Source organism: Gymnoscopelus microlampas (assembly GCF_963454915.1).
Source record: "Gymnoscopelus microlampas genome assembly, chromosome: 21".
Lineage (NCBI taxonomy): Eukaryota > Metazoa > Chordata > Actinopteri > Myctophiformes > Myctophidae > Gymnoscopelus > Gymnoscopelus microlampas.
This window is the reverse complement of record NC_139958.1, coordinates 37252785-37278030: the sequence shown is the minus strand read 5'-3', so window position 1 is coordinate 37278030 and position 25246 is coordinate 37252785. Positions and strand designations below refer to the sequence as shown.

General features: G+C 43.0%; 1 protein-coding gene across 2 annotated transcripts in view; it reads left to right on the top strand.

Annotated features, from left to right (window-relative positions):
- Positions 1-25004, top strand: part of cwc27 (CWC27 spliceosome associated cyclophilin) — a 51544-nt gene extending 26540 nt beyond the window's left edge. Inside the window, exons 11-15 of one of the 2 annotated variants that reach the window (XR_014600004.1) lie at positions 642-745; positions 12488-12603; positions 13761-13873; positions 23867-24247; positions 24349-24462. Coding sequence is in view for 1 of the 2 variants with exons in the window: in XM_084047348.1 (XP_083903474.1) it covers positions 642-745; positions 12488-12603; positions 13761-13873; positions 23867-24029 (496 nt within the window). In the remaining variant the exon portion in view is untranslated. Of the gene's footprint in view, positions 1-641; positions 746-12487; positions 12604-13760; positions 13874-23866 lie in introns of both variants that reach the window. The other variant, XM_084047348.1, reaches the window with a different exon arrangement.
- The last annotated feature ends 242 nt before the right edge of the window (positions 25005-25246 follow it).

Below are 25246 nucleotides of genomic sequence, written 5' to 3'. Positions count from 1 at the left end.
CCTGGTAGAATTTGACTTTTCAAGTCATTTCTTTCTTGTTTGTAAATGAATGCCCTACTTCATCTCACTATAGCAAACAGTGGGTCGGGACTCATCTTTGTGTCACAGACTCATTTTTATGGGTCGCGGGTAAATATCCCCTTTTTTCAGTTGCCTACATTTAAAAAATATATAATTATTGCAAAAGATTTAAAGTTCAAACAAAAAATTTAAACCCCTTCCAACATTTTTCTAAAGTATTTCATAAATAAAATAGCAGATCCACAAGCTTGCAACGCGGCGTAAAGTGACACATTGTGAGCTGGTAGATCTACTATTTTCACTAGTTCCCGGCGAATGTCTGATTTCTCTTTTGGATCCTGAGCTTAAAAGTTTGGGAACCACTGCACTACAGTGTCACACAAATGCAGCATAAATAGCCGATCCATGTTGTGAGCTTGTAGATCTGCTCTTTTTGCGGTTAAGTGTGTCTGTTGTTGTTGTTTTAATAAATGTTTAACTAATGAAAAGTATTAACACAAGCTTGTGACTAAATAATGTTCCATTTTCTGAAAAGTAACGGTTTTGGACACAGGAGGTCATTACAGCGATTACATAGTATAAAGTGTAGAATCTTGAAACCCTCTTCTGTCTATATATAGTGATGAACTTCGTAAAGAGGCCCGCCAGCTGAAGAAGGACCTGCAGGCCATTAAGCAGCGGAAGGAAGACAGTTTGAAACCCGCAGCAGACGAGGACAAGGAGGGTATGTTAACAACTATTACTCACATTAACTACCAATAATCAATTGGCTGTTGGTAGTTTAGCTAATCACAGACTGTGGTTTGGAGAATGTTGTTGCCTATATGTTCATGTTGTTTTTTTGTTTTTCCGAGGTTTTGTAAAAAAAGTTATTTTCTTAAAGGTTCAATAGGCAATCTTCAGCCACTAGATGTCGCTCTCTAAACACCTCTGTTGCTCATTTCATCGGCAAGGCATCAATTATGCAGTTTGCCACATTGTAACGTGGTGGCTGCCTCCAAGCGTTTCTTTGAGGGAAAAAAAAGTACCTTTCCCCAAAGAAAATAGAAGTAGATGGTTGTCAGCTTTCAGAGGTAAACAAAACAATAATTTTTGACCAGCCAAAAACAATCATAATATGTTTTTGTGTGTGGAAAAAAAGTGATACTTTTACGCAACAACTTTTTGAAAGCTCTGTGAATGTATCATTTTTCCGTTGAATATTTGTCCACATAAAGATGTTATCAACATGACGTTTAATTTGTACTTCACAGAGCACTAAGCCTGTGCAAAGTCTCGAACAGGGTGGTCAAGCCACATTCCCTACTAATGGACGCCAAGGCAGAGGCAACCCTCTGGTTTTGTCAATTAGCTGCAGACGTAGTCTTTTTTTTTTTTTAACCCCCAAGGGTATGCATATTTGTGTGAAAGCTTGTAGAAAATTGCGTGGGCAAACAAATTGTTGAGTGGCCGCCATAGCTGAACATCAAACCCTCATGCGTTTGCTAGTTAGCAGCTTTTGGTCAAAGTGACTCTGCAAAATCTCAACCGACCACCCCCCCCCCCCCCCCTCGGTTCTCACCACACTGAAAACTCTCATAATGCAGCGAGTCTCTGGGTTGTTTTTGATATACAAGCTGATGTTGAAACACATTTTTGACTATTATGGAAACCACTTGGTGCTAGAGGTTAGCCCAAGTGTGGCTGTAGGTTTCTGGGTTGTGTGTACATTGTTGAGCAACCAAACAAAATGGTCCATGGGGTCTCTGTCGGATGCCAACCTATCTGTGTGGCCACCACCAACTGAAGTTTACTGTTGACTTTGAGGTCCTCTCATTTCTCAGACACAGTTTTTTTTTTACTCCACGGCTGAAGATGCCTCTGTAATTTAAAAGGGACTTGAGGACATTTATGGCTTGGGGTTGGTCGGCTTTAAGATGGTGTGATAAAGAGCGCACTTTGAAATGCCTTCATTTGTACTTTAGTTTATTACTGCAGTGCATGGGGTCTTCAATGTTTTTCAGGCCAAGGAGTCAAAGGACCCCTTAGAGATAAAGCAGGGACCCCCGCTACATATTGTATAAAATTGTGTTGCAGAACTCTTGTATAGATTTCTTAGATAGCTTCATAGACTTGTTTGACAGTACTATCATCAGTGTTTTGTGAATTCATATTTTTTTGTTTTGTTTGTTAACACATGATCTTTTCTATTGATATGGTGGGTTCATATTAATCCGTTTTTTCAGACATTTAAACCACTTAAAGTCTAAAACCCTCAATACTTAGTCATCTTGAACTTTGGCTCTGTACTTGGTCTGCTCTCTTTTCCCTCTTCACCACGCATTGTGAGCTTCTAGATCTGCCATTTTCGTCAGAATAGGGATGTGGTTAATAACCCCCTTGTCGTTACTCTGAGGACCCCCTGTCGAATGTGTCGGACCCATCGAACAACCCGAAGCAGCTCAAAAGTGTTGAACACGCGTTAGATTTCCTTCTGACAAGAATCTTTAAATTGTCCTCGTGTCTTCATTACAATCTCATCCGTAAGTCTTGCTGTCATGTCCTCTACCATCGAGGGGAAAAGACGGGGACGGGGACGGGGACGGGGAGATAATCTAAAACATGCATGTGTTGTTGGCAACCGCGTTATCTTTCAATCTGACTTGGCACGTCCCCCTGGAATAGATTTACAAGATTCAAATCTGCGTTTCTCATCCCATTAGGCAAACAATTTAATCTCTGTCGGGGTGGAAACCTCATATGTCCAAAACTGTTACTTTTCAGGATTCAAACGCAAAAATAGCAAAAGTAGCAGATCCGGAAGCGCGAAACGCGTCGCTTCGCGCCGCGTTTCGAGCTTGCGGATCTGCTACTTTTGACGCACTTTCGTGTGACGCTGTAGTTGTAGTATGATCAAGTAGGGCGTTCATTCACGGAAAAACACAAACAGTTAAAATATGGAGATAAGAGCCGTCTGCCCGACAACAACGATTTTCAAACTGTGAAAGTCAAATCGTCAATGTAGAGAATATCACATCCATCGTCATTAATGTTATGGGCAGCGTTGGCCTCAAGGTTAAAGGAGCACACTTGTTGCCCGGAAGGTTCCTAGGTTCGATTCCCCCGGGCCGGCAGGACAAATCTGGGGCGGGGGAAAGTGAATGGCCACCACTCACCCCTCCCCCAAACACCGCCGAAGTGCCCTTGAGCAAGTCACTGGACCCCCCCCCCCCCCCCCCCAGCTGCTCCAGTGGAACTGCTCAGTGGCCAACAGTATAAGACTGTGGTTGAACTGGTCAGCTCCCAGGTGTGTGCGTGTGTGTGTGCGTGTGCGTGCGTGCGTGTGTGTGTGCGTGTGTACTCACCCCAGTATAAGTGTCTTAAGTGTCCCTGAGCAAGACACTTAACCTTAACAACTCCCTTCTGTGCGCTTATCATAGCCATCTGAGCAACCATCAGCTGGGTTAATCTGTAAAAGCAACCCCCCCCCGGGGACTAGAAAATACTCCCTACTTATGAACGTGATGAATAACGTTCTACTGGTATCTGTTTTTAAATGCGTTGTTAGTGGTGCTATTTGAACATTGTGTGTATAGTTGTTTTTATAAGGATCATGAATGCAGTGTAAGAAAAGCGCAATTATGTGTTGTGACAGTAAATGGCCTACTACAGTGTACATGGCTGTATAAACAATTGGCAAATGGCTTTAGCTCCTCCATTGTCTTGCGAGGCACACAAACCCTGCCAAGAGACTTGCTTTGTGTTTGTGTGGTGGCTTAGCAAGAGACAGGAGTCTCATTTAAGAATCCACCCATTGTATATGTTTTGTGTTGGAAGAGGAAAGTTAATTCCCTGTATATACTTGGGCCTGATTTATAAATTGTTGCGTGTCATTGTCGCGTGCTGAAATGGCTCGCAATGCGTCACGATGCAACACGTTGTGAGCGTGTAGATCGGTCAAGTATGAATGCAGCCCATGCCATTGACCACTGGTTCTCAAAGTGGGTGCGAATGGACCCTTACAGGTCTATAACTCTGAGAGTATGCAAATGGTCCATTTGGTTCCGTTTGCACACTCTCAGAGTTATGGGGGTCCTCGAAATGTAAAAGTTTGAGAACTACTACCTTATATAGACCAGTGGTCACACCAGGGGAGAGGTATGTGTACCTGTCCTCAAATACAACCACAGAACAACAATGTGATGAGATTGTACTTTATTGTCCTGTTTCAGTGGCGAATCCTTTTGCGACCACGGCCAAGAAAGAACAATATAACAATATAATATAAAAATCATCACAAGCCGTGGGCGACGATTTCAAACTTTTTGCCTCAATTACGATAAATACCTGATCTACAAGTTCCCAAGATGTGGCGCTGATCGGTCCAGCAGTTTGTGAGATTAACTATAGTCAGACAGACAGACAGACACAGACAGATAGACACAGACCCTGTCATAGATGGTTAGCCTCTTGCAAAGCCACGCCATAAAAACATTGGATTGTTTACATTGTTTGAACAAGACACATTGCCAACCTGCCCACATAGACCGTGTGTGTGTGTGTGTGTGTGTGTGTGTGTGTGTGTGTGTGTGTGTGTGTGTGTGTGTGTGTGTGTGTGTGTGTGTGTGTGTGTGTGTGTGTGTGTGTGTGTGTGTGCGCGCGCGCGCGCGTGTTACTATACTTGTGAGGGCCGACACAGAATGTCCCCCCAAGTATAGTAGAATTTGAAAAATAGACAGGAGGACAATTGTCCTGGTCCTCACAAATAAGACAGATGTTTGTTTAATGGCAAAAACAAAAGATTTGTAGAGTCAGGCTTTCAATTAGGAAAGGATTTAGGTTGGAATTAGCATTAGGCACTTACAGGTTAGGTTTAGTGGTTGGAGTTACGTCTGATTTATACTTAGGTTGCGTGCTGGTGTCGTGCACAGAAAATAGCCGATCTACAAGCTCCCAACGTGTCGCGGCATGGCGCTGTGAGCTTGTAGATCTGTTATTTTCACTGTTTTTCTTTTTTGAATAACCAAATAAAAGCCTATAATCACTCAAACACGTTAATCTTGAATTAATGACAACTGTTAGCGTTATATAGACGAACATTCTGTGTAAACGGCAGATCTACAAGATCTATGAGCTTGTGGATCTGCTATTTTCGGCGAGTTTGGTGGGAGGGGGGAGAAACAGGAGGGGGGCCAAGTATAGACCCCTGGGGGGCTCCGGTCAACGAAGAATATAGGGTTTAAGTGGTTAATTGCAGGGTGGATTCAGCCATGAGACCCACCATGGTGGGAGGGGGGGGGGGGGGGGGGGGGTTAATGGGTTAATACCTCAGGTCTGACAACAAAAAAAAGAAAAGTTACCTCTGGGTGAAGACTGAGGAAGAACCATGTCTGACAGTACTGACTGATGTACCCATTCCAAGGGAGCATCACCAACCGTTTATTTTAAGACCTGAGGCCTACAAAATGCCTTCTAAATCAGTGGTTCTCAAACTTTCTTGTGCCAAGGACCCTCAAATTGATATATATTAGGCCGTGGAAACCCCCCCCCCCCATCTGTAAATGCTTCGTGACAGGGACCCCCAGAAGAGACGATTTGTGTAAAAAAAACAATTCAAACAAGATTCCAAAGACTTTTTTGAAAAATGTATGTCGCTATGATATAGCTATATATATAGCGGCTACACGCTACATATATATATATATATATATATATATATATATATAGCTAAAATCTAAAATGACACAGATACTTTCCCGGTCTTAATGGGTTAATGAGGTACTGGTCAAATAGTTGGAAGTACGGTTGCTGAGAAATGTCCGCTGGTAGCTTGTTAGCATGTTGTAGCAATGCTAAATGAAACGCGTCGGTACCAGCTATAGCCAGAATCTTACACAGTATCCACACCATCCTCCAACCCGGCCTTCATTATTAGGGGTGCAACATTTAAGCAATTATAAAAATCACAAACATGAATGAATGGGTTTTCTATCTGTGGCACCACAAAATGGCCGCCACTGCTATTGCTCTATTCTTATGACCCAATCACAGTAATGCTGGTATATAGTGGAACAATCCTCCCTCTCATGTGATGATAACAGAACAGTGGAAGTGTACCCTGCCTAAGAAACTAATTATGGCTCCAAAAGGGACAAGTATAATTAGGCTATATTTAGGTTCTCACTGTTCCTTGGTCAACACGGTAACAATAATACTGGTGGGAGAGGGGGGAAAAAGAGGTGAAATGGTCTATTCTGTACATGTCAGAATAAACTATACCCATATTAAAATAGCCTGTAAATGCCATCTAAAATCGGGTTTCGTTACATGTTGAGGTTTTCCGATTATAACATCATAACAGACCTTTGTGAACGGGCAAGTCATGTGAGAGTTCAATATTCCACAGTTGAGGTAGTGATGGCTGACGGGGAACCATCAGATTTCTAGTGTAGTGTGGTAGGTTTTCTTGCTGCAGAAAGTTCTAGATCTACCTAACGTTTCTCAAATGTGATCCCTGTGATCTTTGGCGACCCCCCTCCCCGGGGGGGTGGGGGGGGGACCCCAGGTCGAGAAACACTGCTTCGAAAATGAGTCAGCAGTTAACTTGCATCACAGCTGCAGTCTGGGTCATTTGTTGAGTGTATGTGACAGCGGACGATTTAGGTAGCGAGCGTTTACCTCGGAGTGCTAATTTACTAAATTATTTTTGATGTTCCCGTTGATTGATGACAGACAATAACGCTGCCTCGCCGCCCGAGGACAACGCTTGCCGTGCCTCTCCCCTTGGGACGCGTTGATTGTCGGAAGGGGAGAAAGGCAACCCTTCCTCCTCAAAGGAAGCGAGCGTTTTGTCGTCTACAACAACCCGCTCGGTTGCCACAACATCGGCGGCGTGATTTGTAGCGCTTGCGAGCCCAGGTGACAGGAGAGGGGAGGAATGTAGTTAGAATGGCCATCAAACTCAAAGCTAGTACTTAGTGACAACAGCTGGAGAGGGTGATGTGTGTTCCTCGGTGTGGGACCCCAGGGCATCATCACTCAGCATCCAGCATGTCACAGGCTGCAGCGAAGAGGCAGAGCACGAGAGGTGAACGTGCTAGAACAGTGGTTCTCAAACGTTTTCATGTCAAGGACCCCCAAATTTACACTTATTAGCCCGCGGACCCCCATTTGGAAAGATATGCCAAGGAGGACCCCCATAAGAGAAGATTTTTACAGCTCTAGCAGTGATTTTCAACCATTTTAATTTGAAGGACATTTGACGTTTGATATGCATTAGGGCTACAGACCCCCATTTAATGGCCTTTCTATCTCTGGGACCCCAATTTATATTGTAAAATTAATGTTAATTTAACTCTGAGAGTGTAGAAATGGAACCAAATGGACCCGTTAAGGTCCATTTGGTTCCATTTCTACACTCTCTGAGTTACAGACCCATAAGGATCCATTTGGTTCCTAACTATCTATCATTTACCTGGGGACCCCCTGGAACTCCCTCAAGGACCACTGGGGGTCCCCGGACCCCACTTTGAGAACCTCTGTGCTAGAAGACTCTAGAGCAGGGGTCTTCCAACGCTTTTCAGGCCAAGGAAGGACCCCTCAGCTGAGAGAGTTGAAGCACGGACCCCCCTACTTACTACCTACAGTTAGCGTGTAAAATTGTGTTGCATATTCAACTTTTAAGACTTGTCTGACAGCACTATCATCAGCGCTGTGTAAGTTAATGTTTTTTGTTAGTTTTTTGTTTGTTTAAACATATTTCTTTCTATGAATTATGTTGGATTCGTGCTCAATGTGTATTTTCAGATATTTAACCACTTAAACCATCACTACTTGGTAAACTCAGCCTTTGGCTCTGAAAGAAGGTTCCTATCGCACAAAGATTTGGCGCACCTCCCCTGTAGTAACTCTGAAGACCCCCTAGGGGTCCCCGACCCCCTGTTGAAGACCCCTGCCGTAGAGCGGTGGGCCTCAAACGTTTTGGGCTCAGTCAGGGCACCCCTATACATAGCTTCTTCATCCACGGCACATCCCAGAGTACACGACAGCTAGTACATTTGGCTCTTTTCCTCAAAGCAATTTAGTGTAGAGGGAAAAAAGGAGGACGCCAAGTATAGACACCTGGGGGACCCCAGTCAACAAAGTATATTGTTGCTGCCAATCATTTATCTCCATATTTATACGTTTTTTCGTCAATTTTACACCCTACCTCATCATACTGCATGTAGGGCGTTAATTTACGAAAAAACTCAAACACAAAAGCAGCAAAAAGTAGCAGATCTGCAAGCTCATAACGTGGTACGAAGCGACGCGTTATGAGCTTGTAAATCTGCAATTTTTTATACTCTTGAATTAGAGTCCTGAAAAGTAACAGTTTTGGACATTATGACCCGACAGAGACGATATTTAAGTGTAAGTTGAGCTTCTGAATACTAAAATGCTGCACATTTGCTCAGAGCTGGATAGTTAAGGTCCTTACATACCGGCGAATATAGCGAATATACGCAAAATTCGGCCTCGTTCCGAATAATGAAAAGACGCTTTTTCGCTTCGCTTTTTCGCTTTTTCGCTCCATGTACGGAGCCATTGACTTTATAAGGTTTTAAAAAAAAACGCATTATTCGCAAGAAAAAAACGCCCCGGTGTGTAAGGACCTTTAGTGTGAAAGGTCGCTAGGGCTCGTATCAGCCTGAAATTGCTTAATGGCAGCCAAGCCCACTATGTATTTACAGGATGATATGTGCCTGTTAAGTAGGGAGAAAGATTATTTGCACGTTCCTAAAATATAGACTAGCTCCAGGCTGTGAAAAGCATCACTTTTGTGAACTACACCTTAGAACTGTTCCACAGTGAAGTGGTTCTGAATTCTTAACAGAATTGTGTCGCGGGTTTGTTTTGTTATAAATGTCAGACATGTATTTATGTTAAGATAATTTGTTAAATAAAACATGCAGGTTTAACATGAAAACATAGATAGTTAACAGTAATGGTTATAAAACAGAAACAAGGTTTAGTCTCGGGTACTTCTATACATTTCAGGCATATTTCTTGAGTTATGGCAAGCTTCCCTGCATAATATGGGGGTGGGGGTGGCGTTGACGTGCGGCCCCACTGGCCAATGAGGTGTCTATGTATTAATGTCTATGAAGGTCAAGGTCACACATGCGCTTCATACAGTAACCGGAACGCTCGCCCCAAAACACGCTCGCCCCCATTTTTTCCCGCGGACCGCTCGCCCCACAGCGGTTCTTGTATTAGTTTTACTCAAGGTTAAGGTTAGGAATAAGGTTAGGTTTAGGCGTAGTTTTACTGAGGTTACGTTTCGTAATACCTGGTGGCGACCGTTCCGTTTCTTGTATTCCTTCATACGTGTCAGAAGCGGCAGGTTCCCCGTCCCCAAAACGCGTCGCGCCGAGTTTCGAGCTTGTGGATCTGCTACTTTTGATGACTTTTGTGTGACACTGTAGTATGATCAAGTAGGGCGTTAATTTACCAAAAAACACAAAAAGTAAAAATATGGAGATAAGGGGTTTCTGCCCGACAGCAACGAGATAGGGGTTAAATGTCTTGCTCAGGGACACTTTGATACATTGCCGGGGCCTCTCTACTCTACCCTTTCAGCTATGGCCTCTCTACTCTACCTATTCAGCTATGGCCTCTCTACCCAATCAGCTATGGCCGCCCCAATAATTAGTGAGCCAACCGCTCCAGCGTAAGTCGAATGAACGACACAGCAGGAAACCGGCACCAAGCCGGCACCGCCCACAACCCGCAAAACAACATGGGAAAATTGACGCGTCTGAAGCCTCGGCTTGCGTTGGCGACGAAGCTTATGACGCAGATGGGTGACCCTACCATAAATCAGCCGTCCCCACACACACACACACACATTCAGGGACAGAGAGACAGGGCGTCTGTCATCACATGTTTGTTGTATCTGCAGTTTTTTTACTCAGTATTCCCATGTGGCTATTGTACTGTTATAACTAAGCCATGGCAAGCAGCATACGGTGACCAGACGTCCCCGGTTTGGCCGGGATTGTCCCGGTTTCAAGTTGGGTGTCCCCGAGTCCCGACAAATATGTCTAAAATGCTAAATTCTTCCGGTTTTCAACATTTCACTATACCAAAATTGTCCTGGTTTTCACCACGGTTAAAATAATAACACTTGTTTTGAGTGCTGACATTGATGTTTATCATGTTCTGTTCGGTTGAAAGTTGCAGTCACGAGTGTGTGTGCCAAGTAAAAGAATTGTCCCCCATCCTGATGAAAACACCAGGTGAAAAAAAATCTAAGAAATGTCAAAAGTTAGTTAGTCAGTTTCGTAACTTTAAAAAAAATGGATTCAAGTGATTATGGGTCCCGCTCTGGGTCTTTGAAAACACCCTGAAGTAGCACGTGGAAATAAAGAGTACATGAACTCAGAACCCTGGCTCGCCTGTCGCAGTAGTGAGCCTTTCTTGGACGACGTGCCCATTTTAAGGACAACATTCACAGCGCGGCAAACATACAGGACAACACACGACAGGTGCTGGCAGCCCGCGTTACATCATTTGTTTTGTCCCGCCGAGTAGGTCTACTCAGTCAGAATTGCCGTCGTCCTGGCTAGTCGGGGTGAAGCCGCCGCCGCGGGGGCCAATTGTGACTTTACATTTTGTTGGCTGTGGAAGAAAAGTGACCATGTCTGCTAAAGCCGGTGACTTCATGTTCCCTGTGTGTCTGAACCAGGAGGTTAGAAGAAGCACGTTAACGCATGGAGACACAAACGTAAACACGCTGGTGGCGTCTCGCTTAACCCATTAAGACCTGAGGCCGATTCTACAAGTGCCTTCTAAATCAGTAGTTCTCAAACTTTTTTTCAAAAATGTTGAAAAATAGCAGGTCGCATAGCTTGTATATCTGCTATTTTTGAATATCCAATGCAAAAATTCAAAAATACACAGATGCTTTCCCGGTTTTAATGGGTTCATTTACTCTCCGTCACACGATGGCGTCGCACGCCAAAAATAGCCCAACTACAAGATCACAACATGTCGCTCCGCGACACGTTGTGATCTTGTAGATCTGCTATTTTTGGCACTAGGGAATAGTTTGTCAAGGACCCCCAAAATTATATGTATTTGGCCACGGACCCCCATCTCAAAATATGTTGTTCCAGGGACCCCCAGAAGCACAGATCAGAGTTCGCTTTAAAACACACATTTTCACGATTTTCCCCAGATCTACAAGCTCATACAGTAGCTTGTATATTTGCTATTTTTGAATAGCCAAAGAAATCTAAAATGACACAAATGTGTTCCCGGTCTAAATGGGTTAACTCGAGGACAAATTTGACCGAGCAACGTGTTACTTTTAGCTGAGAAATACTCAGACCAAGGAGGGTACCTAGTATCCATACTTTGACTCGAGTACAGGCGGTCGAGCAGTCCGAGCGCTGAACTGTACGCGTGATAGATTGCGTAAGGTTCTCGGGGGGGTATATGCATAATGGCTTTCCCTCCACGATCAAGACAGAGTGAGGGGGGTGACTAGGTTGAGACCTCTCCGCTCTGCATCTACATGAAAGCTGGCACCAGAGTGTAGCTCCATGCCGAGCGTGTCAAGGAGATGAGAAGAAACGGCTCTGTTTTTTGCCCCCGGTTCTTCACCTTTCATAATGTGCCTCTCCCATCATCCTATGTGGCAGCGACACGCACAGCTTGAAAAACGTCCCGCTCTTCCCTTTTATCTTTCCCCCCCCCCCCCCTCTTCCTCTCCCCTCTCTTGATCGCGTTCCGCCCCTTTTGTTATTTGCTCATCCATCAAGGGTCTGAGACAGTGTGGTGGTGGACAGGCTGGGGGCGGCACTGGGGTTTCCCTACAGCCAGATGCATGAGAGTCCCACACATAGCGTCTCTGTGTGGATTCACCCGCTCATTACTGAATCATTACTGACTCAATTACTTACTTAATCATGACTTAACTCATTAAGACCTGAGGCCGACTCTACAAATGCCTTCTAAGTCGGCGGTTCTCACACTTTGAAGATTTTACGAACTTGTTCAAAAATAGCACGCAGCGCGGCACGAAAAGGCGTCATTGGCATTCAATGAGTTAATCACTTTCAGGGAAGTTATTCACTATATGTCGTTGCTGTCGGGCTAAAACCTCTTATCTTCATAATTCATATTTAAACTTTTTGTGTTTTTTTGTGTGTAAATTAACACCCTGGCCTACTTGATCATACTACAAGCTCGCCGCGTTTTGAACTTGTAGATCTGCTACTTAATCTATTTCTAATCCTGAAAAGTAACAGTTTTGGACATAATGAGGTTTCCACCCTACAGAGACCATATAAGAAAGAGTGAAATATCTCTGTGTGATTGCGTAATGCTTGGACATTTTTGTGTTATTTATTTCAGTTAAATAAAATGTTTGCCAATATCCGGTTTTCGTTATTTTTGTTAGTTTTCTTAACTATTAATAACCCTGGTCTCTTGGGTGCAGGTGATGAGAAGAAGCCAACCACCAGCGACGCTGTGGCCGAGTATATGGAAGAGCGGAAAAAGTACGACGAGCTCAAGAAACAAAAGCTGAAGAAGGGCTCCACCCGAGAACAACAGGTAAAAATTTATATTTTTTCCGGGGGGGGGGGGGCTTTTATGCATTTTATTATAGACTAGACACCGGCGCTTGTTTGACGCACATGATTTGGCAACCCGGGAGCCAGCAAACACACAAACGCTAATAAAACAGCTGACATTTGGGGAAAGCGAAAAACGGGCTTCGGTGTTTCGTGCACATGGTACACGCAGCAAAGGCCGTCGAGATCGGGACTCGAACCGCTGTCGCGCTAGTACACCTAGGCCAAGGACTTACATTATTTGCTTGTGAGGTACTGGTGGTCTCTTTCTAGCACAAAGGGATTCTTCAACCACATGAGCCTGATTTATACTTTGCAGTACGATGGTGTCGTGACTCGTGCAGAGGAAAATAAATGTGACGTAAAAAATAAATAAGAATATAAAATTTTACATATAATGCATGGACTAAAGTTCTCAGTCGCCACGACTGATTTCAGTCATTCGGATTCCATAGAAGTCAGCATGTCTTCTATGGAAGCATGTTGCACAGCGAAAACCCTAGCCCTCAGCTGCAGTGAGTGAGATCCCGGCGTTCCATAGCCTGAAGGGATGGGACCTTCTGATTGGTTTGCGAGGCCGTTTCAGACTGAAACTTCAAAATACAACGACCATGCCATTTAGATTTGAGCTATAACCATTCTTTTATACTTTGGCTCTTCAAAAATAGCAGATCTACAAGCTCATAGCTACGAGCTTGTAGATCTGCTATTTCTGAAAAATCTTGAACATTTGCGCAAATCTTTGAATGCATATATTTTTTAATTTTTCAAACAATTTCTTTAGCTCAAATCTTTGCTTCTGGGGAGTCCCTGGAACAACATATTTTGATGGGGTCGGTGGCCAAAGACATATAACTTTGGGGGTCCTTGACGATGCCATTTCACTACGACGTTAACCCATTAAGACCTGGAACGCATCTGTGTCACATTAGATTTCTTTGGCTATTCAAAAATAGCAGATATACAAGCTCATAGCGCGGCACCGAGTGCCGCGCTATGAGCTTGTATATCTGCTATTTTTGAAAAATCGTGATTTCTTTTTTCAAATATTTTTTTCCGAAAAATTGTTAGGATTTAGATTTTTTTTTAAAGAATCGCCTCAGAGGGTTAATGATGTTTTCCTGTTGACCGGTTCAGACCATGGCGCTGCTGGATCGTTTCAAGTCCAAGCTGTCCTCAGCCATCACTGATACGGAGACCGCCGAGGAGGATCCGGTTGAGGAGCTGCAAGAGGACGACGACAGGGGATGGTACGTTGATCTGAGGCTCCAGCTCTCACAAACTTCACTGTTATCAGCTGTGATTGTGGAGCCAGACATTTGTCTTAACCACTTAAAGGAGTAGTTCACCCCCCCAAAAAAATGACTTATTTTCTATCAATTACACACCCCATGATGTTTTTGTTTTTGTCGCATTCCTAAGCCAATAATTTGATGACCCTAGGCGTAGGAGACTCAATTGGATCTCCTACTGAGCGGCCACCCGGTCGTCGAATTATTGGCTTATGAATGTGACAAAAAAATATGGGTACTGGTAGTGTAATTGATAGAAAATAAGTCAACTATTCCTTTAAACCGTATATCAGGGGTCTTCAACGTTTTTCAGGCCAAAGACCCCTTAGCTAATGACAGTACCTAAAAAATACCCTGTCAAAAATAGATAAAATCCTCCAGAATAGTACCATGATAGCATACTATTCAAATGGAAGGCTGGAATAGGAGACCAAATGAATGAAGATGAATGGAAATAAATATGCAGAGAAATTCATAAAACAACAAACTCCAAATACTGGAGAGAATTTGCATGGAAACCACACTCTAGATTTTTTATTACACCAAATGTACTCTCCAAAATTAATAAATCTGCCACATCGGAATGCTGGAGAAAATGTGGCGAGATAAGGGCAAACCACTCGCACATTTTCTTCTTTTGCCCCATTTTAAACTCATTTTGGCAGTCAATTACAGAAGAAATGATGAAGATTTTTTATTTGAAAAAAATCACTCAGCCCTGTCAGTTTTATTCTGGGAAAATCACCGTTAGAGCTAACGCAAGAAATAGATAAATAAATATCGAATCCTTAGAGCTGCAGCCCTAAAGCAAGTAACTAGGAACTAGTGATGAGCCTGAGTTTAATAGAAGATCGAGTAGATGGGCAAATTATGGGGTGAAGTTGGGGAATGACTAATGAGACCCAGCATCGATTCCATATCGGGAGCGCAAGCTGTGGTCTCGAACCATTCCAAATGTACTGTAAGTCAATAAAACAATAGGTAAAAAGGTAGATCTTAGGAACTGACATAAAGATAGAGACAACTATCTGTTCTCAACACATATGTTTAAGATATCATCATTTATATCCCTAGTATTATCACTATTATAATTTAACATGATTACTAGTAGTATATTTTGCTTTGTTTATTTCTGTTTGTGAAAGACAAATGACACACATTGATGATGGATATAGATATATATGGACTCATGTCAGACTTAGATTTATGTAATTATTATTTTTTTTGTTTACTGCATTTTACTTTAGTTTGTCACACTGGGTGTACATAAAAAGAAAATGTGTGTGTGTGTGTGTGTGTGTGTGTGAGTGAGTGAGTGAGTGAGTGAGTGAGTGAGTGAGTGAGTGAGTGAGTGAGTGAGTGAGTGAGTGAGTGAGTGAGTGAGTGAGTGAGTGAGTGTGTGTGTGTGTGTGTGTGTGTGTGTGTGTGTGTGTGTGTGTGTGTGTGTGTGTGTGTGTGTGTGTGAGAGTGAGTGAGTGAGTGAGTGAGTGAGTGAGTGAGTGAGTGAGTGAGTGAGTGAGTGAGTGAGTGAGTGAGTGAGTGAGTGAGTGAGTGAGTGAGTGAGTGAGTGAGTGAGTGAGTGAGTGAGTGAGTGAGTGAGTGAGTGAGAGTGAGTGAGTGAGTGAGTGAGTGAGTGAGTGAGTGAGTGAGTGAGTGAGTGAGTGAGTGAGTGAGTGAGTGAGAGTGTGTGTGTGTGTGTGTGTGTGTGTGTGTGTGTGTGTGTGTGTGTGTGTGTGTGTGTGTGTGTGTGTGTGTGTGTGTGTGTGTGTGTGTGTGTGTGTGTGTGTGTGTGTGTGTGTGTGTGTGTGTGTGTGTGTGTGTGTGTGTGTGTGAGTGAGCGTGCGTGGCTTTTTCATGCTTTATTTAGATAGGAGAGTGTGGAGAAGTGGTTCTGGGGTTCTAGGGGGACGGCAGCAAAATGTGTTACCGTGGCTATTTAAAAACAGCAGATCTGCAAGCTCACAAAATGAGAAGTACTGGTGTGTAGAGAGACAGGAAACGCTGGGCAGGGGGCGGGGCGGCTAGTCATTTTAACCCATTCAATCCGGGAACGCGTCTGTGTCATTTTAGATTTCTTTGGCTATTCAAAAATAGCAGATATACAAGCTCATAGTGCCGAGTGTTTTGTTATAATAATCTAAATCTGCAAAGTAACTTGTAGTGGAGTAAACAGTACAATATGTGTTGAAAATTGTACATTTACATACATAAGCTCCTCAGAATTATGCTCAAGTGCAGTACTTGAGTAAATGTACTTAGTTACTTTCCTCCACTGCCATCTGCCTCCAATAAAAGGCAATTAACAGTGTAAACAAGGAAGTCATTACAGCCTTACAAGCCATGACAGAACTTCAGAAATAACCACTTCAAATGGCCCAGTAGCAGTGTTGCCAGATTTTGCGAGAGAAATAAGCGACCAGATATATGAAAACAAGAACAAAAGAAGCGACAAGGCTACATGAGCACTTTAAACCTACATATAAATCAGCTATTTGAAAATAGAAGATCTACAAGCTCACAACGCCTTGCGATGTTGTAAGCTTGTAGATTTGCTATTTTCCCCCAAAGAAGTTTCATATTTTGAATACTTTTGAAACATTTTAACGCAAATCTTGTACGGGGTAAAATCTTTTCAAATAAATATTAATTTGGGGGTCCTTGACATGAAAAATGTCTGAGAACCACCGGCTGGTTTAAACAATCATTGACATTTTTTTTGAAGCAAGCAACTACAGTAAACTAGACTAAAAACGAGCCCAGACATGGCAACACTGCCCAGCGGTTCATTGGTTTCACTCGCTAAAGCCTAAGCTAATTTATGCAACATTTACCCTACACCTGCTAGATTATTAGTGGTTCTACAGTGTCGAGTCCGTCCAAAAGGACCCTGTAGCCGGGTCCATTTGGTTCCATTTGTACACTCTCAGAGTTACATATATGAACACTGTATTTATACAGTGTATATTTAGGGTGCCAGAGATTTAAATCTTTAAATCTTGATCAATTGGGGGGGGGGTCCATGGTCTAATAATGAGTATCAAATTGGGGGTCCTTGACATTTTGTGTGATTCAATCCATGTTAATTTAGCAATGTGTTCAATAGAGTATTTTAAATGAGTTCATGCACTGATGAAAGATAATAAAGCCTCTCGCTAATAGTGATACAGTAGGTGCAGCAGTTAGTTCACCAGATTCATATGAATGCAGATAAAGCCTGATTTATGCTTTCAAATGTTTTCAAAAATAGCTGATATACAAAGCTTGCAGATCTGCCGTTTTTGAATAGCCAACATGTAAATGGATAAAGTGGTTGAAATTATTGTGATGCTATGCCCATTAAGACCTGGAACGCATCTGTGTCATTTTTAGATTTATTTGGCTATTCAAAATAGCAGATCTACAAGCTCATAGCGCGGCACTACGAGCTTGTAGATCTGCTATTTTTGAGAAATAGTGAAAATGATTTTTTCATATTTTTTTTCCGAAAAACTGTTAGGATTTAGATTTTTTTAGAAGCGGCCTTAGGTCTTAATGGATTAACTACTTGAGCTGAGGACCCCCTGTGCACCAGAAATAGCAGATCTCACAAGCTCACAAACGCATCGCGATGTCACTCCGATCTATTTCCACGCGAGGCTTCGTTTAAGCACGAACTAGGCTTAACTGTTTTTGCCCGCAAAAAAAATAAAATAATGTGTGTGAAAGTTCAAGTTGTGTGTGTACGGCGTGTGTCAAGATGGGATTCCTGCCCAAAACCGGCCCAGATCGGCCATCAGGAAATCAGGCCTGACGCGGTGTTTTCCTCTCATATTCTTGTTTTTCACCAAAGATCTCAAAGTCTCTCCGAAACCTAAATATATGGAGCTGGCACTTGAAATGAATACCATGTGTTTGAATGTGAGCGAAGTGTCTCTGTGTGTGTGTGTGTGTGTGTGTGTGTGTGTGTGTGTGTGTGTGTGTGTGTGTGTGTGTGTGTGTGCGTGTGCGTGTGCGTGTGTGTATGTGTGTGAGAGAGAGATTTGGAATAACAAAACCTGTAGTTGCTATTAGTCTCCAGGAGCCCCCTTGAAGTAGTCTAGTCTGTGTGTGTGTGTGTGTGGGGGGGGGGGGGCGGGGTAATGAGTTTGAGAGAGCCCTTGGCAGGCCCTGCCAGGCCTCCTGCCCTACAGTGGTGCAAAGTAATTAAGTATATTTACTCAAGTACTGTACTACTTTGGGGTAATGTCATTTTGAGGTACTTTTTACTGTACTTGAGTATTTCATTTTTTTCGTTAATCTATACCACGCATAAATTGTGTTTTTTTCACTCCACTCCACAATTTTATGAAAACTAAGCTATAGTTACTAGTTACAGTTATTATTACAAACGTATAATAACCAATTAAGCCCTTTGTTATTTGGTTATTTGAAGAAAAGAAGAAGGCGATCCACAAGCTCCCCTTGTAGATCCCCTTGTAGATCCCCTTGTAGATCGGAATAATGATTTCGGAATAAGTTTGACACATTTTTAAAAGGGTCGACCACTTTTACTCTTCTACTGTACGCGTATTTTGACGGCAATCGTTTTGTTCTTTCAGTCCAAGTAAAAATGTCGTATATACATACAGTACATACAGTACAGGCCTTTAACTCGTAAACGGACCGTTTCTATATTGCGGCAGCGCTACTCTTACGTAAGTTAAAAAAAAATATGTATCGAAGTACGTCTTCTTCAACGACTGCTCCCCCAGCCGCGGACAGCTCGCCACACTGGGGGGGGAGGGGAGGGTAGGGGGGGGGGGGGCAGTAGCATAGCAGTCCTAGAAAAACAGCAGTTGGAAGTGTGTGTGTGTGTGTGTGTGTGTGTGTGTGTGTGTGTGTGTGTGTGTGTGTGTGTGTGTGTGTGTGTGTGTGTGTGTGCGTGTGCCACTCTAGGACTAGGAGCCATTTGTGTGAACAGAATGTGGGTTACAACAGGTCAGACACTGGAAGTCAAGTCTGGGCCAGGAGCACTGTAAACTATTCCATCTGTGTCTGTGTCTACAAACGGACACGCGCACGCACGCGCACGCACACACACACACACACACACACACACACACACACACACACACACACACACACACACACACACACACACACACACACACACACACACACACACACACACACACACACACACACACACACACACACACACACACAGACACACACACACACACACACACACACACACACACGCGCACTCACACACACACACACTCCCCCCACTCCCCCACTCACTCACTCACTCCCCACCTCTCTCTCTCGCTCTCTCTTTCTCTCTCTGGCTCTCTCGCCGGTGTTGCCAAGTCCGCTTATTATAACGGTGTTGTCGTCGGGCAGAAACCTCTTATCTCCATGTCTGAACTTTTTGTGTTCCCCCCCCCCGTGAATTAACACCCTAATTGATCACAGCACTGCGTCACACAAAAGCATCAAAAGTAGCAGATCCACAAGCTCGAAACGCGGCGCGAAGCGACGCGTTTCGAGCTTGTAGATCTGCTACTTTTGAATTTCAATCCAACAGTTTTGGACGTATGAGGTTTCCACCCGACAGAGACGATCAGCGACTTTGGGGCTTTGTTTTCCTGTAAAGTCGAGTGTAAATATTGGAAGTTGCAGGTTTTTTTGGGGGGGGGGGGCTTGTTTCTAAAGTGTTTGCTTATTTGGGCTTGCTTGGGTCAACCCTACGTGCATCGGCTATTTTCAAAAGATCTTGAAAAAAAAGGAATCTGGAATGTTTTTGAACCATGCCCCAAAATATCTTCAGATGGGGGTCTGTGGCCAAATACATATTAATTTGGGGGGTCCTTGACATGAATGTTTGAGAACCACTGCTCTAAAACAACATTAGACTATATAGTTTGACTGACCTGCCCTAGTCGCTTATTTCGGGCTTGTTTTTTCATAGACCTGGTTGCCTGTTTCTCTTGCCTGTTTCTCTCGCAAAATCTGGCAACAATGGCTTTTTCTCTCTCTCTCTCTCTCTGCCAACACATATTCACACACAGTGATGGAAGGTAACTAAAGTACATTCACTCAAGTACTGTACTTGTAAGTAAAATGTTTGGGTACTTTTACTTGACTTGAGTGCTTTATGCTTCTACACAGCTTGTACTTTTTATTCCACGACAATTACTTGAAAACCTTAGTTATTTTGGATTATTATTACAAAACATACTCAATTAAGCCCTATTTTATTCTTCAGCTATTGAAAAATATTATTTTTTGAAAGATGTTGACAACCTTATTATATTTTGATGCAAATGTTTTTGTACTTTTTACTAGTCAAATTTTGAATACAGGGACTTTTACTTGTAACAGACTATTTCTAAATTGTGGCGTTGCTACTTTTACTTGAGTACAAAAATCGGAGTACTTCTTATGCCACTGCACCCACAAACTGCTAAGAGCCTTAGCTCTAAAACAAAATGTTTTTTGTGCAAAGGTTAAAGCACTATATTGTGATAGTAATCATTGCTATAGAGTGTTTGTTCAGTAACAGGAGTCTCCATGTCTCTCCAGCACTTTAATAAACAGAAAAAGAAATCAGGTAGGTGACAAAATTTCAGCCAATCAGGAGAGTACCAATTTATCAGCTACATTTTTTGTTCCAGTTCCAATTGTGTCTGCTCATTTATTTGTGTCATCACTTCCAATTTCACTTATTTTATCTGTAGCCTGATTGATTTCTCTATCCTGATTGGATAACATTGGTATCCTTACCTGAAAATTGATTTTCTGTTTTATAAAGAGCTGGAGAGACATGGAGACTCCTGTTACTGAACAAACACTCTATACCAATGAATACAACTACACAATATATAGAGCTATTTAACACTTATTTTAACCAAAGAAAATCACTTACCCTACCGTTAAGTAACTTTTCTGAGCATCTGTACTTTACTTGAGTATTTATTTTGTATTTTTGGATACTTATCCAATCCTGTTTACGTTTATTTCAAAGACAAATATGTTACTTTTGACTACACTAACTAAGTGCTCCAGTACGAATTTGACAACTTTGTCATGTAGCTGAGTAAATTGACCATGAGTATCTGTTCTGTGACTCAAGTACTGGGGTTGGGTACTTTGTTAGCCACTGTCTACATCAGTGGTTCCCAAACGTTTTAGCTCAAGGCCCAAAAGAGAAATTTGAAATTGTACGGGACCCAAGCTAGTGAAAATAGCAGATCAACAAGCTCACTTCTTAAATGTTTTTTTATATATATATTTATGGAAACGTATTAGATTTTTAGATTGTATTCATGAAATATGTTTTTTTAAATATTCAAATTGTTTGATGAGAAGGTCAGACTTTTTTTGGTTTAAACGTTTTTATATATTTTTTTGTATGTAGGAAACCAAAAAAAGGGGATATTTACTCGCGACCCATAGACATGAGTCTGCGACCCAAACGCGGGTCCGCGTCCCACTGTTTGGGAAACGGTGCGTCCCATCATCCCGGGCCCTATGTCTGGGCAGTGTGGGCCGGCGGGCGGGCTGTCATCACCACGACTGCTAGACAAATTATCCCCGGCGTCCCCGCTTGCACGGCAGGACTCCTCAGGGTCTGCCAGAGTCTAGCCATGACATTCTAGATGAGCTGTCACGACTCCTGCCGATTTCAAACGAACACGCGTACCGAGAGTATGCAGCGAGCGCCACCACACAGGCATACTTTTTACACGCGTTCGCGTTCACGTACACATTGCGTTACGCGCACATACACACATACGTAAACACACTCGGAGGTGGACTGACGCCATAACAGAGGGGTTCTCGAACTTCTTAAATTAAAGCATTGGCTCTCAAAGTGGGGTCCGGGGACCCCCAGGGGTACTTGAGGGGGTTCCAGGGGGTCCCCAGCTAAATGATGGATAGGAACCAAATGGACCCTTATGGGTCTGTAACTCTGAGAGTGTACAAATGGAATTGGTTCCATTTGTACACTAAATTAACATTGATTTTACAATATGAATTGGGGTCCGAGATAGAAATGCCATTAAATCGGTGTCCGCAGCCTAATGCAGGTCAAACTGGGGGGGTCCTTGAAATTAAAATGGTTGAGAATCACTGCTAGAGCCGTAAAAATATTCTCTTATGGGGGTCCCTGGCTTATCTTTTCAAATGGGGGTCCGCGGGCTAATAAGTGTCAATTTGGGGGTCCTTGACATGAAAAAGTTTGAGAACCACCGATTTAAAGGACCCGCAGTTTGATATGCGTTAGGCCACGCACCCCCCACCCGCCCCCCCCATTTGAGACCATTTAAAAAGAAATCGCTGGTAGTACCCCATTATACAGTGTAGAATCCTCAGTGTTCATTTAACTCTGAGAGTGTTACAAACAGAACCTTACGGGTCCAATTGGTTCCGTTTGTAACACTCTCAGAGTTACCGACCTGAAAGGATGTGTTTGTTTCCTAACTATCAGTCAAAAATAGCTGATCTACAAGCTCGCAATGAGCTTGTATATCTGCTATTTTTGAATAGCCAAAGTATAAAATATGGTTAAAGGGGTTAAAGTGATTGTGACGCTATATTAACACATTTGCTGGGGACCTCCTGGTACATTATGTCTCCCGGGACCCACACTAGTGAAAATAGCAGATCTACAATCCCACAGCACATCCATTCATCCTTATGTTGTGAGCTTGTAGATTAAAAATGTAAACATTCTTTATTTATGAAAATGTTTACTTTTCTTTTTTGAATAATAATAAAAAACTAAAATGTAGGAAACAAAAAAATAAAGGAATATTTACTTGTCATTTACTTTGTTGATGACATGTATTCATGTGTTAATACTCTATGCTCTGTTGATGAATTGAAAAATAGGACCATGATGGAAACAACAAGTCCCCAGGACTTTTTTTGTGTTATCCTTTTAGTCCAAGTGTTTTACCGTACGTCCATGCTGTTTACATTTCTGATTAATCAAGTATTCAATCAATCAATCAAACAACACAGATTTGCGCTGACATCAGGGACCTCCATATGATGGCTTTGGGCCAGGGTTGCCATGTCCGCTTATTATAAGCGACTTTGGGCTTGTTTTTCTGTGAAGTCGCTTGTGAATATCGGTAGTTGCGGGTTGCGTTTTTTGGGGGCTTGTTTCTAAAGTGTAGTTGCTTATTTGGGCTCGCTTCCTAATGTTGTTTAAACCGGTGATTCTCAGCCATTTTCAAATTCAAATATATTTAACAATTTGGAGGTCATTGGCACGAAAAAGTTTGAGAACTACTGGTTTAGAAGGCATTTAGTAGAATCGGCCCTCGGGTCTTAATGGGTTAAGCTATTCTCATCTGCTATTTGTCTGCGAAGGAAGGGCTCCCCAAGAATACGGATGCTGGGGTTTTAACCCATTAAGACCTGGAACTGTGTCATTTTTAGATTTGAGCTAAAAAAAGCATTATTTTACACTTTGGGCTATTCAAAAATAGCAGATATACAAGCTCATAGCGCGGCACCGAGTGCCGCACTATGAGCTTGTAGATCTGCTATTTTTGAAAAATCGTGAAAATGTGTGCAAATCTTTGAATATATATATATATTTAAAGCGAACATTTTTAACTCAAATCTTTGCTTCTGGGGGTTCCTGGAACAAAATATTTTGATGGGGGTCCGCGGCCAAATACATATCATTTTGGGGGTCCTTGACATGAAAAAGATTGAGCACCACTGATATAGAAACATAGGTTTTTTTCAGAAAAGTTGAGATTTAGGAGACATGTAGAATCGGCTTCAGGTCTCAATGGGTTAAGTGGTTACGGTTACAGATTGCATCTTTCAAAGGCCGAACCCTCGCCTGCAAGTAGGAGCCAGATCAGAGAGAGCAGCAGTGATTTAGTGGTCTAGAAACGGTGCTATCGCTGTTCTTTGAACTCACTCTCTCTCTCTCTCTCTCTGTGCATTTCTGCCTTGATGTAGGATGTCCCACGTGCTGCAGTTTGACGAACAAAGCAGGAAAGTCAAAGACGCCGCCGTGCCGGACGAGGACACGTTCGAGATCCACGATCCTCGCAACCCCGTCAACAAGCGGAGGCGGGAGGAGAGCAAGAGGATCATGAAGGAGAAGAAGGCCAAATGGTGAGGAGGTCACGAGAGGGGGGCACCGGGACCGTACCAAGCCAGATTTATAGCCCCCCCCCGTCCCCCCCATCTTTACCACAGTGTCACGTGGGCGAGATTATTAGCGGATCTACAAGCTCCAGTTGTATGGCCTGGCTCGCGTATGGGTGCCGGATATAGCCGATCAAGCCGTAACGGTCGCATGCAAGGCCAAACGACGCGTCGCATGAGATTGTAGATGTCCGCTCTTTTTCGGCTCTGCTCTGCTCTGCCGTTTGCCGCCTCGCTCGCTGTATATTCGGCGCCTACAAGGAAGCAGGCCGTACGACGTGAGCTTGTAGATCCGCTCTTTTCGGCTCGGCTCCGCTCTGCTCTTTAGCGTGACGACTGGAAATGCGGACGCAACGGCATCCTGTCTGTCTGCCCTGCCCGGGCCGCGACATCAAAACTGCCCCCCCCCTCCCCCTTTTAGTTGAACTGAATGGACGCTTCCCCTGGAATGTGGTGAATGACCATCGAACATTCTGCTGTCTCCAACATCTGGATTAGAGGATTCCGACCCGAGTTCTGTACACTGTGATGGGCATGACTTCTACTCTGTTAACGTGCCGGTGCCTCGCACCCAAAATTGTCGATCCACAAGATCGGCAATTGTAGATTCGGCTATTTCGGGTGCAAAGGCCTCTGTCATTCTGTCAGTCGTGCGTGTAATGAAATGTTCAGTTTGCTGGCTACCGAGACTGTATGTACTGTATGGGCCTAGTAATGGTTGTGTTTATACATTTGATTGTTCACTATTTTCATTACTTTCATTTCTCTCATCAGTTCTGTAGCCTTTTTTTGTTTTTGCTTTTTACACAAATATATAGTTTGCCTTTGAAAGCTAATTTGTAAAATGACTGGATTGACTTTGGTTACACTTCATTTTTTGGGGGTAATTGTGGTGTCACGTTATTATATTTAGAAAATGAATATTAGTAAATGAATTGCAAAATCATTTTGTATTGTTGTTTTTCTTTTAAACCACATTGCTTAAACAATTATTGCAATTATTGTTCCACCACATACTGTACATATATGACAAGGGATAATGAATGATGAGCAGGTCATTGTTGAGAAATAAACCCTGACAGGGTGATTGTCATTGAGTGGGTTCCAGGGGGTCCCACGGCAAAATGGTTGCTAGTTCTTAACCCAACAGATTCTTACGGGTCTGTAACTCTGAGAGTGTACAAAGGG